General features: G+C 32.8%; 2 protein-coding genes across 4 annotated transcripts; both read left to right on the top strand.

The window, feature by feature from the left end:
- Positions 1–10,117: 10,117 nt before the first annotated feature.
- LOC111378791 lies at positions 10,118–15,606 on the top strand. 3 transcript variants are annotated; one of them, XM_023002042.1, is made up of 11 exons: positions 10,118–10,305; positions 11,083–11,267; positions 11,364–11,491; positions 11,813–11,921; positions 12,037–12,076; positions 12,342–12,431; positions 12,522–12,621; positions 12,701–12,840; positions 13,977–14,079; positions 14,433–15,106; positions 15,190–15,606. In XM_023002042.1, exons 2-11 carry the CDS (start codon positions 11,126–11,128, stop codon positions 15,416–15,418), a joined length of 1,755 nt encoding a protein of 584 aa, XP_022857810.1. In that variant the 5' UTR covers positions 10,118–10,305; positions 11,083–11,125; the 3' UTR covers positions 15,419–15,606. The 3 variants fall into 3 exon arrangements, with proteins under 3 accessions (XP_022857810.1, XP_022857808.1, XP_022857809.1); XM_023002040.1 differs by lacking the exon at positions 10,118–10,305 and adding an exon at positions 10,312–10,576 and having other exon boundaries at positions 11,158–11,267; XM_023002041.1 differs by lacking the exon at positions 10,118–10,305 and adding an exon at positions 10,360–10,576.
- A 1,512-nt stretch (positions 15,607–17,118) lies between these two features.
- On the top strand, positions 17,119–20,840 carry LOC111378790 (iron-sulfur cluster co-chaperone protein HscB, mitochondrial-like). The gene is made up of 6 exons (XM_023002039.1): positions 17,119–17,566; positions 17,899–17,995; positions 18,090–18,179; positions 18,842–18,907; positions 19,919–19,987; positions 20,546–20,840. Exons 1-6 carry the CDS (start codon positions 17,157–17,159, stop codon positions 20,681–20,683), a joined length of 870 nt encoding a protein of 289 aa, XP_022857807.1. The 5' UTR covers positions 17,119–17,156; the 3' UTR covers positions 20,684–20,840.
- The last annotated feature ends 1,609 nt before the right edge of the window (positions 20,841–22,449 follow it).

Below are 22,449 nucleotides of genomic sequence, written 5' to 3'. Positions count from 1 at the left end.
GATAGAAAAAAATATATTTTATTATTGAAAAAGGCTGTACCTGAAAAAACATATGAGTTGTCTACATACCCCGTGAAGGGATCGGCCAAAACGTAGTTCTTCTACATACATATAACTCTCGCTAACCAAAAACATCAAATGTTTCTACAATGCCCATCCGTCTTAAACACTTTTGGCTAAGCAAAAACATCAAATGTTTCTACAATGCCCATCTGTCTTAAACACTCTTGGAGCAAGTCCTTTAATCAAACGATCTACAATCATTGCCTCTGTATTGATATATTTTATATTCGTCTACCCTTCCTTGACTTTATCTCTAACCACCAAATATTTGAGGTCAATATGCTTTAACCCATTAGAACTTTTATTATTCTTTGAAAAATATACTGCTGCGCTATTATCACAATAAATAGTGATAGGTCTCAATATGGAATCAACAATTTTCTATTTAGAAATGAAATTTCTTAACCAAACGGCTTAAACTGTAACCCTATAACATGCCCGAAATTTAGCTTGCATAGTAGAAGATGTCACTAGAGTATGTTTAGCACTTTTCCAAGAGATAGCACCACCGGCTAACCTGAGGTTGATTTCAAATCATCTTGAGATGCAGCAAAATCAGAATCTAAGTAGCCCGCCACCTCAAGATGATTCGAACACTGTAATGAAAGCATATAACCTTCAGTTTTCTTCAAATATTTCATAACTTTCTTAGCTGCTTTCCAATACTCTTGTCATGAATTTGACTGAAACATGCTAAGGACACTAATTGTGTAGGTTATATCTAGTCTAGTACAAATTTGAGCATACATCAAGCTCCTCCACAGTACTAACATATGGTATCATCTTTATAGATTCCTTTTCTAACTCATTCATGATAGGTACATCACCAGGTGTACAATTCTGTATATTGAACGTTTACAAAACACGTCTTATATAAGCCTTCCGAAAAAGCCCCAGCAAGCCACGATTCCTATCACGATGTATTTCAATGCCAAGCACATATGAAGCTTCTCCAAGATCTTTCATTTCAAAATTAGCAGACAACATTCTCTTTGTCTCATAAAGTAACCCCACGTTACTGCTAGCAAGTAAAATGTCATCAATATACAGGACAAGAAAAATAAAATTTATCCCACTAATTTTGAGAAAAATGTATTGATCAATTGTATTTTCGACAAAACCAAGGGAGATTACAACCTTGTCAAACTTTAAATGCCACTGTCGAGATGCTTGCTTGAGGCCATATAAGGATTTGTTTAACTTGCATACCAAGTTTTCTTTTCCCTTTACAACAAAACCTTCAGGTTGTCTCATGTATACCTTTTAGGAAATATCTCCATTCTAAAATATTGTCTTAACATCCATCTGATGAAACTCCAAATTATAATATGCCATAATAATTCAAAAAGATTTTTTTTTACCAAACATGCGAGAAGTTTTCAACATAATCAATGCCCTCTCACTAAGTGAAACCTTTTGCAACTAACCTCTCTTTCTTTTGTTTAACATTCCCCTTCGAATCCAACTTACTTTTGAAAATCCACTTGTTATCTATAGCTTTGACATTTGGAGGAAGTTCAACAAGTTCCCAAACTTTATCCTATTCCATGGAATTCATTTCAGTACCAGTATGGAGCCATCGTCGAGTATAGTATAAAAGGGAAGGAAGGGTTCACAACTTCCTTCTCATCTTCCATAGCACTTATCCATTTATCTGTCTCAGGTCTTATCAATGATTGATTATAAGTGATATGATCAACAATATGCCCAATATTCAAATCACTCTCCAATATGTAATACAATCACTGGGCAATGCAGATCTCATTTCTCTCTGCGATCTCTTAACTCGTGGCTCAAAAATTAACTTAATCGTTGTTGGAGGAATTGAAAGTTCATCGGTTCTTCATTAACAAATTTAACTGGCTGAGAATCAACTCTTTTCTGTATAACAGGAACTGGAACAACAACTTGATTTGGTTCAACAAAAAGTTCTCTCAACGTAGAACTCTCACTATCACTAAAATCAATCTCTAGGAATTTAGCAGTAATGGATTCAATAATTCTAGTGCCACGATTTGGACAATAGAACTTACATCCTTTTGATCTGTCCGGGTACCCAATAAAGTAACTAAGAGTGGATTTCGGGTCTAATTTTTTTCAAATGATTATAAACCCTAACATCAGGTCAACATCCCCAAACTTCGAAATGAGCCAAACTTGGCTTACGTCCTATTCATAATTCAAAATGTGTCTTGACAATAGCTTTACTTGAAATTCTGTTCAAAATATACATAGTAGTTTTCAAGGCTTGACCCCATAGATATTCTGGTAAATTTGTTCTACTCATCACGCTCCTAATAATATCTTTTAGAGTCCAATTATATTTTTTCAAAAACACTATTTTGCTTGGGTATCCCCGACATGGTATATTGGGCATTATTCCATTCTTGTAAAAATTTTGCAAAATCATCCATGTTTTGACCAAACTCGTCGTACTTGCCATAATACTCATCATCAGGTCAGATGTTACAACTTTGGTACTTTTTACATATTGTTTTTCTACTTCTATTTTGAAAATCTTGAATTTCTCAAATGCATGAGATTTATCATGAATCAGGTAAACATATCCATATCTTGAGAAATCATTAATAAAAGTTATGAAGTATTTATTTCGACATATGGTGGAAGGCAAAGGTCCATTGATATAAGTATGTATCAAGTCCAAGATACCATCACTCATAGTGGAACCTTTCCTTGTAGATTTAGCTAGCTTTCCCTTTAAACAATCCACACAAGTGTCAAAATCAGAGAAGTCTAGAGAAAGAAGTGTCTCAACTTTTACGAATCTTTTCATTCTATCCTTTGAAATGTGATATAATCACTTATGCCACAACATAGAGGATGATTTACGAATTATAGACCTTTTTTCCTTTTGAAGCACTTACATTGATCATTTTTCTTTAGAGTTCATTTGGGTTCATCATAAATCTGGCCTTAAAAAATTTTTATTCTACTAATTGCAATGTGACTTATGGTCCTTATGGATCTTAGACTTATGGTTATGAGAAGACCCTTTGTTCTATGGTGTCTGAAAAACTAATTGATCTGTTTCAACAGTCTCGTGTCGCATCTTATACTCCTCTTGACACATACTGCAATACATTCATTTAAATCTTATTTATCCCGTTGAGCATTGTATGCAACTTTAAGTTGATTGAACATGCTAGAAAGACTATTTAAAACATGATAGATTGGGAAAGACTTTGCAATGGGAATTTTAAGAGCCTTAAGCTTAGATGATATATTTATTATTTCATGACGTGCTTCCTTACACCACTTGTATAAGTATATCTCGTATTCATCAATTTGTCCATTAGTTCTCCATTTTCGATTTTATCAGACTCAACAAATTTATCTCTTATAGCATCCATAAAACCTTTGAAATTTTTATTTTTAATAATTTTCAAACAAAATTTGTTGGCCCTTTCCACTTTTCATGCTCCGCCATTAATTCTAGAGTGCTCTTTTCTATGGGTTTCGAAAGCTTTTTCTCCATTTTAAAATTCAAGCCCAAAAGATTAAGTGTTATTTTTACTTCTCGTTTCCATCTCACATAATTATTCACAGTCAAGGTTTCACTAGCAGATAATTGACTCGAAAAAGACGAGGCATTTAAAATTGTGGAAACGTATAATATCATTATAACATAACACATGCAGTCAAATGGATGATAAAGTATCCATCTAATTAACATGTGCTATTAATTAGATAATCTGTAATTAAAATCAAAACCATATCATTCTCATTACGGTAAAAGCCTAGATGCATCAAAGTCACCTTTGGGATTACAATATAACATGCTATAAAGTATTCTTAAAACACATCACGAAAATAGTTAACAAAATCATATTGATTTTTGAAATACCAATACCTTTGGACAGAAGGAGATTTCTAGACCAAAGTAAGCTCGTTAATTGCCGTATGTCATTTTTCAAAACATTACATATAATAACACATTTGAGCAAGATACTATATACAATAATTAAAATTATAGAGAAAATCAAATAAATAATAATAAGTGTACCACTTTGGTAGTTACCGCCCATTTTTATTTCAAAATATTTCTCTTAGTGGAAAATTAAGGATCTTCTCAAAGCCCATAAAAAATTCAATCGCAAAATAATAATTATACAATAAATCATAATCATTAATTGAAGAAAGACAAAATTCATATGTGGTTGTGAAACAAAATTGACAACAATTTTTCAATATTTATGGAAAGTGGATATCAATTCAGGATTAAGTAGATTCATAGTCCAGTGAGGTCATCCAGAATAGTAGCCAATAATTGGGTTTCTCACCTAGTTCCTTGGTTTGGAATCAACATTCCAAAAAAAAATAAAATAAATAAATAAAAATAAAAATGAAAAGCATTCCTAGAAACTTACAATATCATATGTAAATTGAAGTTTCGTAGATAACGAACCATAGTGATTTTAATTCTCAATGGTGTCATAAATTTGCCTTTCAACAATTTCTAAATTATAAAAAAAAAAAAAAACCTTGATTTAAATACTCCATGATAAAGAATGAACATGGTTAGAGAGTGGTTATTGTTGGATTAAATTAGTGTAATAGATAAAATCTGATTCATTCATACCGTATGTGCAATTTACATATTGGATTTATGCATATCGTATTTGCAATAGTTTACCGTATTTACATATATCGGTCTTGCATATACCGTATATGCAGTATGCAGAACTGTATTCTGTAAATTTTTTGGAGAAACCGTATTCCCATTTTTCTTATTGTCAATCTGATTTTATTTAAAATATAAATAGAGCGACAAAATGATAAACTGCAAATTATATGAAACACGTGAATAAATTGCAGAAATATACGAACAATGAAGATAAAATCGCAGGAAATAAATAAATAACGGATGAACTTTCAACTCGAGACCTGTGTGAGCATAATTTCCTTAAAATAGATTCGTCTCCTCACCGCAAGTGATTGAGATTTAATCCGAGCATCTGTTTCCTAGGATACAACGGTAAATCAGAAGAATCTTAGCACTGCAAAAACTACTCCGGTGAACTGACTTAGTATTCGAACAATATCACCACCCAGACGTTTGATAGAAAATATATATGCAGACAGAACAATACTGTGCAGTAGATAGAACAGTGAATTTTCGTGTTTTTTCCGATGAATGTAATGAAAAAAGATTGCCAAATAAATAAGTTGTCATGGAGACTTAAGTAGCCAAGAGTTATCTCATTAACTCGACAATGAATATTGGAGTTTCGATTGTTTTAAAAATTTAAACAGTCACTTGAAGAAAGCCAAAAAAATAACAAAACGTGGACACTCCAAAGGAGCCAATCTTTGCCCTGTTCGGTTCAATATTTGTGTACGTAGGTTGCGTCCGCTCACAAGTTCAAGGCTCGATGTACTATTTCGATTCTTGATTTGCATCCTTCCAAAGTGTAACCATATATAAAGTTGTTCATACTTTCTTTATTTTCCTATGTGAGACAAATCCTATTTTTCCACATAAATCATCTTTCAATGGTCAACTTTGAGCTCCAATTTCTCATTCATTCATTCATCAATTTTGGTAAGTAAATATATGATTTTGATGCTCTTATGAAGGAGAACACGGATCAACTTTGATCTTTCAGATTGGACCAACGGGTTCCACTCAAATTTTATGCCAAAGTCAACCACTAAACCCATTTTTCCAACGGTTATAGAGTTCATTTTCCTACGAGGTAAAGAGGTAGTAGGCAACATGACAAGATAAGATTTGATTGCGAAGCGCTGATAAAAGTATTTCTGACTTTTCAGTGACAAAGCAATTCTTCTTATGGGGTGTCACGAGGAAGGCTTAGCTAATAAATAAAGACTCAAGCATCTGTTTTCTCATAATTGAACCTTCTTTTATATCTACACCCCCTTTTAATATATAAGAAGGTAATCTAAATTTAGGAGGCATCATAAAGCCACTCAATTCTGCCAATGAAGCTACTAGTTGAAGACCCAAATCAAACAACTGGTGGGCACTATAGGAAACACACAATAACATTTGTTTAGCAAACACTTGAAAACGAGGAAATCGAGGCAAAAAAGGAAAGAGAAATTACTGTGGAATTGGAATTGTAAACTTTGAATTAATAAGGGAAAATTGTAGTAGCGGTCCCTAATATTTTCATTTTTTGTAGACTTTATCCTAAAATTTATTTTGTGCTAGCAAATGTCCCTAACATTTCATAAATATGCACCTGAGGTCCATCTCGACGGAGATCGTCTAAAACACTGTCGGTTGATCTGAAAAATTTCTTAACTATTTGCTATCGCGACGATTTTATTGGATGTTGATACCTTTTTGGGCGGTGTTTTTGGACGATATTTTGGAGGGTTTTATTAGATGTTGATTCCTTAATTGTTTCGGTCAACTGACGGTGTTTTAGACAGTTTCCGTCCAGATAGATCTCAAGTGTATATTTATAAAAGGTTAGGAACCTCTGTTGACACAAAATGAATGTTAGAGTAAAGTTTGCAAAAAATGAAAAGATTAGGGACCGCTACTACAATTTTCAAAATTAATAATTCCAAACATTTAACTTGAATGGCAGCTGGTGGCTAGAAGTCAGATTAAAAAAAAAAACAAAAATTCCAAGACTTTGAAAACTTAATAATTTCAAAACTTTGAATTGGTAAGTTGTAGAAAGTTTAGAATTATTCAGTACGAAATCAAGAAAAAATATTGTTTTTATGAAGGATTTTAATTTTAGCATTAGACTCTGATACCAATTGTTGAATTTAATGATAATCATGTTAAGAATCAAGAATCACAAAATAATAAATTAATAATTCAAAATCATACATGCGGAAGACATCACAGATATAAATAATAGCAGCTAAATCTTCCCCTCATTGCTCCTCATAAAGTATTAGCCATCAATGAGGAAAGCGAATAAAAGCAATATGGACGGGAGATGGAACCTAGACTTTATATAGGGAATTATCAAGTCATCTCATTATGACTTAGACTCTAATTAGGATTTAAATATATTTTTTGACCCACATACTTAAAATTACCACATCATATTAAAAATAGTCCGTAAGGTGTAAAATACTCAGTTAATCACTTAATTTATTTTGGCTCAATCACAATATCATTATGAGCCATATATCTAACCCGTAAAATAAACAATCAAACGTGAAGTTCATATTAGAATTATTCCAACAGTTTTAACCAATATAGCCCTCGTATAGCCCCCATCATTTCAAATTTTAATGGGTAGAATAATATTTTTAAAAGAATTGATGGTTGAAAAATAATGAAATTCTTTTGATTTATGTATGATATTATTTTATGAAAGATTGTGTTGTTGAAAGTAGGAGAGAGAGATATATATATATATTAAATTTAATTTAATAGAGGTAAAGAAGGGCTAAATTAGCAAAAGTTTATTCATCTTTCTGCTTACAAATCTCTAATCAAGTTAAGGTATAAAAAGTAATTTTTTGTAAGAAGAAAAGAAGGCATCATTACTTCATCTTTATTTCAAAAGAAATTTCATTTCCAATCCAAATTCATATCATATTCAAAGTTTTCACGTGAACAAGAGAATATGTTTGTTTTTATTTTTATCGAGCATTGCAACAATGATTTCGACGTATGTTATTCGAAATTGATAATTGGATTAACTTCATCTTCTAGATAAAAAGAGTTTCTCATGCTCAAATTTGTTTGGACCTTTGGTCTGATAAACTTCTACCATTATTGACACACAAATTTGATTTAGAATTATTTTTTTGTACAATCGGGGTTGACAATGTATTTAGAGGAGGGAACCTCACGATTTTTTTTTTATTCAACGTGAGTCCCCTCCCATGTGTCTAATTGTCAACCATCAACTCGGTTGTACACAGAGCACATTTGTTTGATTTATCCCGTTGTCATATAAATTAGTAATAAATCACTTCTATTACAAGTATTGCATTAAAGAATATGAGACGAGAAATTGAGAGTTTGTTTGGTACAGCTAAAAAGACAATTAAAATCAATTTTTTGGCCGTTATTTCACTATTACAGCCATCATTTTTTAATTTTTTTCTCATAGACAGAATCCACTTTATCTCTAACGATTAAAAAATCAATTATCGAAATTCCTACCAAACAAGTATTGAATATGAGCACACAATCACCAACCCCACCGCATAGTCTGAGATACCATTTTTGCTTCCACGTTCTTTTCGAGAGGGACATGTTTCCATTTATGATTTTTGTCCAACCCATTCAATTTGATTGACCCTTCAGTTGTCACTTGTATATTGAGGGTGTTTGACACCCATTTTTATGGGAAAATGAATTTTAGAATGATAGATTGATAAAGAATGTATGAATAAAAAATAAGGAAAATTTTTTAATTTACGTATAATATTATTTTAACAAAAAATATGCAATTAAAAAGAAGAGAGAAAAAAATAAATTTAATAAAAATGAGAATCAAACGGAGCCTTTAATCAATAATAAACTAATGCCCAGCTACAAAATCTATTTGTTTAAACTAATACGGATGTTTGGCCCAACGATTTGTGCTTGCCGTCCTACTCTTAAATGCTGTTCTAACCACCAACCATGCTTAATGGAGACTGGTCCATGTGAGCCATGCTACTATTATAATATTCTAATAAGTGAATTTTATATAATTATTAAAGAAATTTAGGCTTCTTCTTGTTAATAGAATTTGGATTTTCTTTAACCCACATATGTCGAATTTTGATGATAAATTTGATTAACGAAAACAAGACGGATTTAGGATCATTACAATTCACTCTCTGTTTTAGAATTGTTGATAGGGGGGTCATTTTATTTATTTATTCATTATTATTTTTTGTCTATAGGAGGTTAATTGACGGAGTCGGAAGGATGAACCAGTAGGCTCAAAGCTATAAAAGAATTAATTAGCCCATTAGGTTAGACGCATATAAATTGGGTGTATGGAAACAATATGATATTGTAAGGGTAATTTCGAGATTAGGCTTTATATAAAATATTTATTATGACCATATTCGTATTTAGTGGACTTATTTGCGCCGTATAGTGATCATATGTACATTGTCGAACCAGTTAAATTCATGTGTATTGTTTTCTTGTTCAATTTTATAGGACAAAAATAGATAGTCTGATATATTGGGTTGTGTCGTCATACAATATATTTTGTTATAATAAACTAATAATTAATAAATAAATTCTGGTTTTATTTATTATTAAGAATGTGAATAGAAGAGCCCGTGATTGCTTGTGATAATATAAATTGTGTACTTGTGTTGAGAATTATAGTTTGACACAATTTATATTTCGATAAAAAATAAGTTGGGTAGCTCTATAAAGTGTTGAAACTTAATTACGGTAATTATAATAATGGACTTAATGAAAATTGTAAACTTAATCATAATTATAATTAAAGTTTTAAGATTACACATGTAATTAAATATAAACTTATTGGATTTGGACTTTAAATAAAACTCCTACTTAAACTTTAATTAAAACTCTTATTTGAATGCAGAATTATTATTATACAAAGATTGTAGCTATTACATCTCTGTAAATAGGATTAAATGAAAATTAGACATCCCATAAAATTGTACAAAAATCATAATACATAATTTCATAGTATTCAAATTTGGAAAGAGAAAATGGGAGAGAAAATTATTTTTCTTGCATTATTCGATTGTCCAATTCAAGAATTAGTTTTTTAATTTAATTAAAAGGTGTCCAACCATTCATGTGGTCTTCACTTTAATGAATACCATAAAAAATTTGGAGGTGTGAAACATCAAGTTGTTGAAATTAAAAAGATGGAAATTTATGATTTAGAATTTATTAAAGAATTGGCGATCGAATTAAGGTAAAAGTTTAAATCTTTTATTCTTGATATAACACATGCACGAACATTTAGCTGATTTTATTTATTAAATTAAAGATATTTTTTAATTCCTGAATAATTTCACTTTCGTAATCCAAAAAAATCCGTGTTCACGATTAGGTTTCTTTACAGAATTTAGTCTTCTACAAGAATGTCTTCGGACGGACCTAACTCCAATCCCCGACTCACACAAATAGGGCCGACTCGCACAAATAGGGTGGAGAAGCAATTATAAATTCACACACGAAACTTTACCTTAGTCAATCGGATATAATTAGATTTGTTGCTAATCAACTACTATTCGTTTCAACGAGCATTAACTATTTATCTTTACAAACAAAAAATGACACACAGACGGGTAAGTATACGTTAATTGACGGGCTTTCTTTTGTTCCTTAAAAGATTTTCGAAAAGGTGAAGGCCACAGATTATTCTGATGCGTGTCCGCGTATTCGTTTTCTTCAAGAAAAACCCATGTTAAGAATCCGCCTAGGTGGTCTCGCGTCAGCTGATCTTGTCCCCTTATCCACTAATTTCTCTTGGAGATCTGCAATTTTTCTGCATCAAATTCCAATTTTATCATTTATTAAATTAAAACGCAATCTGGGGTGTTCTGAGTTCAGCTGCAAGTGAGTTTTTCTTGACTAATGATTGATATTGATTGTGAGATAATGTTCATGTATTCAGTTTGTTTGTTGCTTTTTTCGTTGTGATTAAATAATTGGTATATTTGTGGATTGAGTTTGAATCTCTGTTAAAAAAAACTTAAAGCTAATCGTTTGAATGCTTATGTTGGATAATTATTTTCACTTGGAAATAAACTCTAAAGTTCAAGTAGTTGTATATTTATATATGAGAAGGTCAATCGTTGTTCAAAAGAGAAAAAAGACAACCTTTTTGCTTGCGTTATACAGTAATTAGTTAATAATTGAGTTTCTTTGACAAAAAGACCATAGAAAAAGTTCTCTTTTGTGGGTTTTCCAAGTATGTTGACTTTGGCTTGAATTAAGTTCTGTTTATAGAAAAAAATGAGGAATGGTTGTATTGTGTACATTTCAATTTATATGCGTATAAATGCATTATTTTTTGGTTTGCGATGATGAAGAAAGCAATTTGTCCATTTTTGTCTCGTCAGGATTTAAGCGACCAATTTTCCCTTTTTGCTTGGATTTGCAAATATGGGGATGAAAGCTGATATTTCAGATTACAGACGTAAGCTGGACAAGACACTGGCATCTCAGAGCTTGGCAAATGAAGAAACAATCAAGACAATAGTGAAGAATCAATTTTTGCGCTCATCCGTGGATTTGCAACTTGGAGGTTTGGATATTCTTGACTTATAATGTTCTAACATCATCAATTAGGCATTAAGGTCATATTTAAGACATCACAGACTATGTTATATGTGATTTGCAGAACATTTTAACAATGTAGTGGAAAGAAGAAGTAAAGAAGTGTCCAGTTTTCTTGATATGTTGAGGAGTGCGTCGGTTGATAGCACTGAGAGATCAAAATTCAGTGAGGAATCAGACCGTGGCTGGAAAGTATGTTGTTTGGCATTGATAATCTTCCTCATTCCATTTTCGTCATGGAAATTGGTGTTGATTCATCATTAGTGAGCTTTTGTGATATTATCAACATTTTAAGCCTACCCAAATTTGGGATGTTGAGAATTTTCATGATGCCAATCCTTTCGGCTTCACTTTTGATATTTAAAAATTGCTCAATTTTTATTGCATGAAAACTCATCCCATTTTGGACATGATAAGCATCCTTTCAACTAGATATGTTTTCATTGTTCTGTTTTTGATGGAATTTGGAAAAGAAGGTTGAGAACGCTACTGCTGATCCTTCATATTTTGCAGGTAAAACAGGACACGGAAGAGTTTAGGGTTATGTACCGAGAAGGGCCAGAAGGCACTCCCTTTCACACGCTACTTGTTGAAGGCTACGTGGATGGTCCACTAGATGTTTGTAAGCTAAATTACAATGCTCCAACAATTTCAGTTTTATCATTTGCTGCGTACACAGTCACTTGAGGCGTTTACGAGTTCATATCTTTTAACTCAAGTTCCATAATCTATTGCAGGTCTGTGTATATCATGGGAGTCGAGCCTCTATAAGAAATGGTGAGAGCTGCACTAAACTGTATATCCTTAAGGTTTGGGACATAGTATAAGTTTCTAAGTTGCTGGCTTGCTGCCTTTTCTAATATAACATCAGCTCTCCGCATAAATAATTTAGTTGGGTAATCAGAATCTTGCTACAAGCTTCTTCTTTCTTGATGCAATAAATAGTTATATGGTGGTTTGTGCACATTAAATGTAGGAAACAAACTAAATCCACCGTGAGGACTATAGATTAATGTTACTGTCGATTATTGTTTTCTACTAGGTGGCCTCAAACTGCAATTCCAACTTTCAAAATCGTTTCATCCCAGTGTTTACAAAGAGTTAGAACTGGTGAACAAATATCGTTAGTGAGGTATGTCATTGTACAAGAACTTATTCCCGAGTGGTTTTCATAAGCATGCCTCTTAAGATACTGAAATATATCTAATTCTTGGGAAGAAAGGATGAAAGTTTCATGGCCATTATCAAGCAGAGAGGTTCTAGCACATTATTTCGCATTTGAATACTTTGAAGACGGGCTAGTTGTTGTGCTTCTTAATTCGGTAAATTAACCGTTTTTGTCCCATTCAACCAAGACGTGGCTTTCTGAATTGAAAAGTAACATTGAATAATGACTTTCAGATCTCCGATTCAGAGACCATCCAGATAAGTACACATGGTTTCACCAGAGATGGAATACCTGATGCACAGGATGTAGTGAGAATTGATGTAGTGGGAGGCTTTGCAATACAAAAAGTGACTACAGACAGGAGCTACTTCCGGTAAGTTGTCTTTGATCTTCATTTCTTTTTCCATTACTTGCACTTGATAGCTATGTTGTTTTATGTGAATGATTTTGTAAGATATAGTGCCAACGCAAATAAAAATTATGACAATTTCATGTCACATTCTGGTATTAATCAATTTCCCCCTTATGTGCGTGTGATTAGGAGAAGGAAATAAACAAGCTTGCAATCTTAACTTTGTTGTCGAGATCGCATCTGTTTGAAAACTGCCATTATATTGTGGCTATCATTAAATTCTCAAAACTTGAGACCGGCTATGAAAAACATNACTTTCTTATAGATTTTGTTAAAAGTTAATGAAATGTTTGGTTAAAAAATTGATAAAAGTTGTGGATCCATGAAACGTGTGATTGAAAAATTGATAAAAGTTATGAATCCCATAAAATGGGTGCTTGAAAATGAGTTTTAGAAAATGAGGGCCAAACAGGGTTTAATGATTTTGCAATGGCATATACAGTACATACAGAATGATAGTGTCATATTCTGCTGTTCAAATTGTCGGACTTTTCTCTAAGGGTACGTTTGATTGTAAAGATGGAATTGAATTGAATTGAAAACGAATTCCAGGGAATTGAATTACCAAGAAATTGTTTTTTTGGGAATTGTAAATTATTGTGTTTGATTGGTATAATTTTTCATGTGGAAAATGTTGAAATAAAAAGTGTTTTTTAGGTGTTCGTTTGGGTTTGTTTTATATGAAAATTATCAATTAAATGGATAAAATTTACTGGTATTGGGGATGAAATTTGTTTCCATTGCAAAAAAAAAAATAAAAATAAATAAATAAATAAAAAAAATAAAAAATAAAATATATATATATATATATATATTTTGGTATTCGTTTGACTTTGTTTTACATAAGAATTGTCAATTGAAGGGAAATATTTTTTTACAATAATTCTTAGAATTGGTTAACTTTCCCAAAAAAAAAAAACGAAAATAAAAATAAAAATATATGCTACAGTTCAAAACAAGGAAATACCAAGTCCCAATACAAGCAAGAAAATACAATTCCATGGAAAATAAAACATGTCAAACACACAATCCATGGAATTCGAACCAATCAAACAGGGCCTAATTCAAACTCCTATCATACTTTCAAATTACTGCAGGACAATTGCAAACATGGATATCAAATTGGACTTTATTCCTCCAGCATTCATCAATTTTATCTCAAGGCAGCTCATTGGTAGCGGTTTCAAGCTCTATAAAAAGGTTAATCCAATTTTTTGACAGTTCTACTCACTAGATTAATTTAGTTATTCCATGGATATGCCACTGTTGATATCAATATTTCAACTTTTACTTGAAACTTTTTTCTGCATTGCCCAGGGGTTGGGGGGCGAGTGGTGAAGACCTGTGAGTGTTGAAATTTCATTTAGTAAGGAAAAAAAATAACTTTTTCGAGCCTATTTTGATAAGTTACTTTTTTACTTAAAAGATCTTTTACTTTGAAGCTTAGCCTAACGTGTTCCTGTACTATTGGCCAATGCAAGATATTGATTTTACTCTTGCAGCTTTTTGTACTGTGCCCCCCCTCTCAGGCTTTCTATTCTTGGAAATGACAGGAAGTTGCTTCAGTTTCGAAAGGTGACAAAGAATTTAGGGAGACTTTAAAAGACCCACTCTACACTCGCATACGCGAGGCTCTTTATTCAGAGAATGTAACTGTTGAGGCTCCTGAACAAGGACTGCAGAAAGAGACGTCCATTATGGCTGAAGAACAAACAGAGGCAAGAGAAGATTATCATATGAAGGAGAATATTCGTAGCAATGACATTGATATTGTTGATTCAATATCAGAGGATGTAGTTGTCAGAGACCAAAATGGTCTTTGTGAAATTGAGGAGATTGGGGAAATTGACGTTGGAGAAACTGACTTAGTAGATGAGTTTATCAAGAAACCGGGCAATCACCTGACAAATGAGATTAGACCCAAATTTTTGGTCGACAAGAATAACAAAGTTGTTATTAGCCCCAAGGTCGAACAGGCTCTAGAAACATTAGAAAAGGCGATTTCCATTTTTCAGGAATACAGATCCAATCCTGAAACGGGATCTCGTCCAGGCATCAGCATTGCGAAGTCCATCAATATAGAAACTGATGGTGCAAAAGAGTCAGTGTCCTCAGAAGCTGATCAAATATGTAGACAAGACTGGAATCTCACTGGATTGTCAAAAACAGGATCCACAGAGATGACTTTGCACGAGCCCAGGAACAGTTCTGGCAGTCATGGTTCCAGGTAATATTCGATCAAAAAGGCCTAGATGCCCCAGATTTACGATCTAAAAATGCTTTTATTATTTGTAACTATTCCTATTTCAGGTGTAGAGGATCCAAGGATACTAGCCATAATAAGATAGCACCAGCTTCACCAGATGAAGATCATTCAATTTTGGAGATTAATCACATTGCCATAGATTCTTCCAAGAATCAAAGCACCGAGGCCACAGTTTTAGAGACTGATGACATTGCTGAAAAGAGAACCGTCAAAAGAAAGAAGTCGAGGTATTGCTGCTTGACTTTCATTCCTGGAAAGTCGATGGCTGAATAACTTCCATTGTTGAAGGTGGACCATAGATTTACACTTGCCTTTGGCTTCTTGAGCTGAAATCCAACTTCTTGTACACTAGTATAATTATAATCATTCTTACAATATTGTCATTTGCTCTGCAGTTCGAACGTAAGAAAAATAAAATTGTAGAAGAAATATATACAAAGCTTTGAGTGTTCTTTTCTTTCTTCGGATGTAGTGTTCGGTTTCCAAAATGTTTCGTTAACAGGGGGCAAATTCAGGACTTCGACTCAATTAGGGCGGCCGTTGATCGTTGGCCGTTAAATATCGATAGTCAACGGCCGTATAGCGATATTGTTTATTAATATTAAATAAAATAATATTAAAAATTCTTCGATCTATACCTAAATACACTAAAACGTAAAAATCGTATATTTATATCATATTATATTTGAATACAATCCGAAATAATATAAATTACATAATACATAAATCTTCTTTGTGTTATCAATGCTTAACAAATCATTTGTTTGACTAAAAATATTTGATAGATTAGATACACCATTACAAGAACTATATTGAGATTCAATTGAAAAAATAATTTCATAATTAGTATGAGAATTGAACGTTAATCAAAGATTAAATGTAATTAAAATTAATTTTAAAAAAAATTAAAGTTTCAATTTTCAATTCTCAACACCAATTCATCACAAATTATAAATTTCTCAATTTCTCATTTTCAATTTTCATAAATCATATATTCACATTTCACGATACTCAAATTAATTTTTAATATCACAATTCATAATAGACAAATTCTCAAATAACATATAAATTAAAACTTAATACTCATAAGTCATATCTTATAAATTATTAAAGTATAAAATATTTGAAACGACAAAAACCAATAAAAAAAAAATAGTCATTGACTCGCCTAGAGTCTTAACATATATTATTTTGTTAAATTTAGATTCAAAATTCAACCATTGCCACGATGGTTAAGCTTCCAATTATTCAAATTAGAAGTTATAGGTTTGAATCCTTTCCTTAGGGAATTAATTTTGGTAAATATTGTAGAAATAAAAATTTTGCACAATGAAATGGATGGGAAGTAATCGAACCCAAGACTTGGAATATAAAAATATATGCTCTAACCAACTAAGCAAAAAAGGGGTTTAAAAATAAAATGAACTATCAGTTATATAACCTAAAATTTTTATCTATTATGAAAAAAAAAATTCTCTTCGACGAATCCAGCTAGGGCGGCCACCCTTAAGTCCACCACTGGTCGTTAAGTTGAGTTTGCATGTGTATTTAATGATTTCGAAAATGTGGCTAACAAAATCGTTGATTCAATGATATTTGAGTGACAGAGAATGAACAATAATCTCCTGTTTGGTGGAAATTAAATTAAATTTACGAGTTCATAGTACTAATTAAATTCAATCGATAGGACTAAGTCTCTTCATTTCTCGTATGGGATCGTGGGTACTTTCTTCGTCGATTTATATTAAAGAGATCAATTATACCTTCCTCCTTTGGTGATTTAATGAGATCCACATTTTTTCAATTATATATTTCATAAATTTATATCAAAATTTTGATTTTAATCCAGGCTAAATTGACAGCGATTGTCGAAAATCAACTATAAAAAACATTGTCACTAATCCATGCAGAAAAAAAAATTGGGATTTTTTACCACAGTTTCTTGTATGTTTTACATTTTAAACGTTGTACCATCCTCATTCGTCACCATTTGTACCGCAGACAGCAGAATATGTGGAAGAGGACGCTTAACACTTCAAAACCCTTCTCCACAAGTACAACAAAACTAGCAAAAATCCAATCTCCAAATTCAGTTTCTCACAGAAATACTCCAATATTGAATTCCCTCTTCCAAAGTTCTGCTTCGTATTCTTCTTCTCCTCCTTTTGTTCGCGAAATTGAAGAACTTTATCCTACTGCCGGGGGCCTTTATTTTGGAGGCTCAAGGTTTCATAAGGAAAATGTTAACTTATTTGTGAGAAAGAAGAATTCTTTCTGCTCAGAGTCGCAATCCGCTAAGAAACTCCATTGCTGGAGTTGCGGTGCCACTGCTGATGGTACGACGCTGTTTCTGGTCTGTCAAGCCTGTCGCAGTGTCCAGCCCGTGAATCACTCGATCGATTATTATCAAATTCTTGGAGTGTAAGATTTTTGGGTTATCTTCATTCGTTGGTCGTTTACTTGGTCTAGTTGGGGCAAATTAATGGTAAAATATATTAGCTTAAATAGGTTTAATAGTTTAATGTTTGATAATGTGCCTATAGTTTTAGTTTTCTTGTTTTGAATTGTAACCTGTTTTCGTGTAATCGATCATCCATGATTTTTTAACACACTATTTATTTGTTTAGCTGCCAAACATAGTTTTAAGTTTCACTGTAATTATTCTATTGAGGAAAATGGACGTTTGTAATAATTTATATGTTCTAAATAATCATGATACATAGAAGACTTCTTTGCAATTGCTTCCTTCACAGGGAAAGGAAATTCAACATTGAAGTGGCTGAATTAGAGGGGAAGTACAAAGACTGGCAAAAGAAGCTGCATCCTGATCTAGTTCATTCGAAATCCCAGGTTGATACTGTGGATTGCATCCCTTGATTTTCCTTTACATTGAAAATTTCTGCTGCATTAAAAATAAATGATTTTTGAGTTCTTCTCGAACCAGAGAGAAAGGGAGTATGCGGCTGAACAATCTGCTCGTGTGAATGATGCATACCGTACACTCACGGACCCATTGTCCAGAGCAATCTATATTGTAAGTTTATATTCCGTTTTCATAGCCGATGTTTTTCACTCGATCATGAAATTACTGCCTTAGATTTGTCGAGTGTTTATTCAACTACACAAGTACTTCTGCCAGGTGACAATAGAAATTAGAATACCTAGAATGTTTAGTTGTTGGCAGTCCTGAGTTTATGTTTGCCCTTGAGATATCAAACAAGAAAAGAAATCTCGTTCATGTTGGGTAAAGTTTGATCTTTAACGCTTTCATTTTTCTTTATCATTTATATGCACCCAGCTAAGCGCATCTCATGGGGGCAGTTGAGGTATCTTAATGTGAAGATATGATGAAAGTACCAAAAGAAATTTGGTATCTTGGTGGAAATGTGAAAAAAAAGAATAAAAATAAAAGAGAAGAAGAAAAAATGTGAAGTGCAGTGGTTAAGTATCCTTGTTTTGGTATGTGGATATTTGTTAATGACAGTTATTGTGAAAGAGTTCTGCCCTCTCATGATGAATGATAAAAATTTTAACTGCCTCCGTTACCAGTCATCGCGTGGCCTATTGCTTTATGTTTTGATTGTCAGTCTCTTCCTTTGCCTTATGTTTAGCATTGTGTTGGCTATACTTCTATGACTCATCACGTTGCATTTTCCTTTATCTTTTCTTTTAAACTTGTTTACCTGTTCTATATAGTTGAAGCTAGAAAATGTTGTTGTGAATGAAGAAGAAAGGATCACAGACCCAGAATTGCTTGCTGAGGTAATTTTAAGCCTCAAAGGATCTATGTTTGAATTTTTCTTACCTTTCTTATTTGTTTTTTCTTTAATCGATTTGATTTTGAGAATTTAGTGCATTATGAAGTGTACATCTCCCCTGTTGGTGTGCTTTAGGCTTATAAGGAATTGCTGTCTGGTCCTCATTAATTAGGTGCTTGGAGGATTCAAATAAATGCAAGAATCTTTTCATTAATCTTAGTAGCAGCATTTAGCAGGAATAAAAATCAATCTAGGCATTGACCGTTTGTAACCTTCAGTTAATAGTAGACTTTATTTATTTATATTTCTTCTTTTCCATCTTCTGTGTTGTGATTGAAATTCTGAGAAGTTCATAATGAGACTTTTTGGGGGATGGAGAGAGAAGGCTGGGGAAGGGAAATGGCAGGATAAAGGGAGATGATTTTCCATTCTGTATGATAGAGATTCTGTAAAGTTCTCAGTGAGTTTTTGGGACGGAGAAAGAAGGCTTGGGAAGGGATATGGTGGGATATAGGAGGAGGTTGATATTGGTAAAGTATGTGAGGCTGTTAATAGTTACAATTTATTGTATACTGATTTCAAACAAAATATTTATATTATAAGATTACATTGACAAATGGACTTGATATGAACATTTTTCAAAATATTGATATAATATGTTCTCATTATTGAGGTCATGTTGAAGATAATATTTAAATGATATGTATTTGGCTATATTCAATAGTTTAAACTTTTAGATAAAGTGATTCAACATAGTAACAAAGTAGGCAAATGTCTTGGCATCCAATTAATAAAAAAGTGCATGTGTTAGGTTTTGATGGAAAAAAGTGAGTATTGCCTGCACATGAGGGGACTTGGGATGTGTTGAAAATAAGATTTAAATGATATGCATTTGACTGTACCTAGCAATTTAAACTCTTAGATCAAGTGGTTCTACGCAAAAATTCAGAATTTGTTGTTGAGTTGCTATTTCATGAAATTGCTTTATGATAGTAACCAGTGAGTTTGGATGCAGATACTGGAGCTAAGGGAAGCTGTCGAAGAAGCAAAAGGCACCCCAGCATTAAATCAGATCAAAGTTCAGGTACGAGTATGGTATTCTAAAAATGATCCATCTGGGGAATGGGGATTGCTTTTTTTTTTTTTTGGGCAAACACTGGATTCTTAGATGGGGGATCATATATAATATGTTAGGACAACATCTCAAGTCTTTGATATTTATGAAAGGTTGTCTCCGTTTATTATTATTATCATAGCTAAATGGGTTTGGAAAGCTATTTGTGTATAATTATGACGACTACCCACCGCAAATATGGCGTTGCAACATTAGCGATCAAGCCATATGTTTTTGACTTTTCAAAAGAAAAAATGTTTGACCTACTGATGTGGAAATGTCATATCAGCTGGTGGGCATTATAACTCATACCCACTGTGTGAGAGAGATCTTTCTAATAATTAGGATAGCTGAAGTTGTCTTCATATTTTTAGTGTCATAGCTAACAATGAGTTTAGAAAGCTATATATGTGGATAATTAGGATAGGTGAAGTTTGATGAATGTTGGGTCATCACTCATTTGGTTGTACACGGTACTTATACCAGATTTAAATGTATCATCTCCGTGTCTCTCTTTCCCTTTTGCAGATACAGGAAAAAATGCAATATTGGTGCAACTCCTTTGAAGATGCATTTCTAAATAAAAAGTACGATGATGCCATTGGTTCCATCGAAAGAATAACTTACTACAAACGTGCAAAAGAAGAAATTGTTAAGAAGCTCTAACAGAGGCAACAATGTTTGTAGTCATTTTTCAGTTTTTGTTTTTCTGTAAAAACATGTCTGATGTTTCTGCCGAGGAATGTGATTCTTCTTGCCAGTGGATGTGATACTCGTGCTGGGGTACTTATATATATGGTTCTTTTGGCCTTTTTCTTGTGAATGCAGCAGTGCAATAGTGTGCAAGCCAAGCTGCAACTTCATTCTCTGTGTCTTTCCTTTTTGAAAGATCCTGAAAGTTGTGATGAAATTCGCTCGAGTTTCCTTCCGCAGAAATTCGGTGTGCAGATTTCAATATGTCAATTTTTTATTTGGATAAATCTACTTGTACATAATTTTTTGTACATTAAGGTATCTATACACTCACATGGGGTGGGGCTCACTCGAATAAAATTCACCCCATATGAGTGTGGGACACCTTGATGTAAAAAAAAAAATTATTTACACCAAGAAAAGCCCCATGTTTATGCAGGGATAATATTAGAGTGGGCCTCACCCTATGTGAGTGTGACACCTTGATGTATAAAAAATTATATACACCAAGAAAAGCCCCCTTTTTACAGGGATACGTGTTGAAGTAAGAAACCCTGTAACATTTATTTATATGCAAATAAATACCTTCCCTTGTTCAATTCTGTCTGCTGGTTGGCTAACTCGGTAGAGAATCTGTGATCGAAGAAGAAGGTCATGTCTCCTGTGGTAATTTTTTCCTCGAGAATGCCACCTTGTGAGTTAACTGAGTACGTTATTTACAGGACTTCAAAATTACTTTCGTATCCAAGGTAAATCATAGGAACTAGATTGAAAATTACCTGAGTCTCAGAGGAGTTTTTCTCAAATATGGATCAGGGGAAATTGGATTTGTAGTCATAAAAAGGTTTGCATTTCAATAAATGGCATATTTATGAACATTTGCAAATATGGCCTAATTTGATGTAAATTGTTAAATACATCCTTTTGTAAAAAATTTAAAAACTTTTGCAAATACGACCATATTCTATGTAGATAGACCAAAATTCCTTTAGTAAAAAAAAAATGGCCAAGTTCTTGAATCGCATGAGGGGAAACGTCGAGTTCACTATATGAATTGTCGATTCAAAATCAAACAAAAAACAAAATCTAACACCTGAATGTTAACTTCACAAAGGGGGAAAACTCGAAAAGGCATATGAGAGTGCCTCTCATAATCAAACACCAACCTCACGCAGGAGCATCACCGGGTTGTGTTGGGTTTCACCCTGCTACACTATTCATTATAAAGTAATAGCTATACATGTTGAGTCGGACCCTATGGCCCTATTCGTCTAATACATACAGTTATACAGATGCATACAAAGCTCCGGCCACTGCAAATGTTTTTGAGAAACAAGCCTTCAATTCTATCATTTGAGCATCTCTGAAGAGTTATACATGTGACAACCTACATGTGAATGAAGAGAAGAACATCTCCGATTGGGGTATGAATTGCACTAAACTAGTTGGGGCTACAAGTACAAAAGAAATGATGTAGAGAAAGAGTTGAGTTAAAATATTTTAAAAAAAGGACATATCAAGCTAAATTATAAAAAATTAAGCCCAAATTAAAATCCAAATCTTTATCTAAGTCATGGACAACAATTAATTTTAATTACATATTTTATGAAATTTACAACTTTTTAACTATATATTTCATCAACTTTTATTAAAATCTATTATAAATTTTCACTATAAGTGAAAGATGTCTAAACACATCATTCACCTTTTCCTTGCCATGTAAGTATCTTGAGGTAGCC

The sequence above is a fragment of the Olea europaea genome, unplaced genomic scaffold (genome assembly GCF_002742605.1).
Source record: "Olea europaea var. sylvestris unplaced genomic scaffold, O_europaea_v1 scaffold187, whole genome shotgun sequence".
Classification (NCBI taxonomy): domain Eukaryota; kingdom Viridiplantae; phylum Streptophyta; class Magnoliopsida; order Lamiales; family Oleaceae; genus Olea; species Olea europaea.
This window is presented reverse-complemented; position numbering and strand designations above follow the sequence as displayed.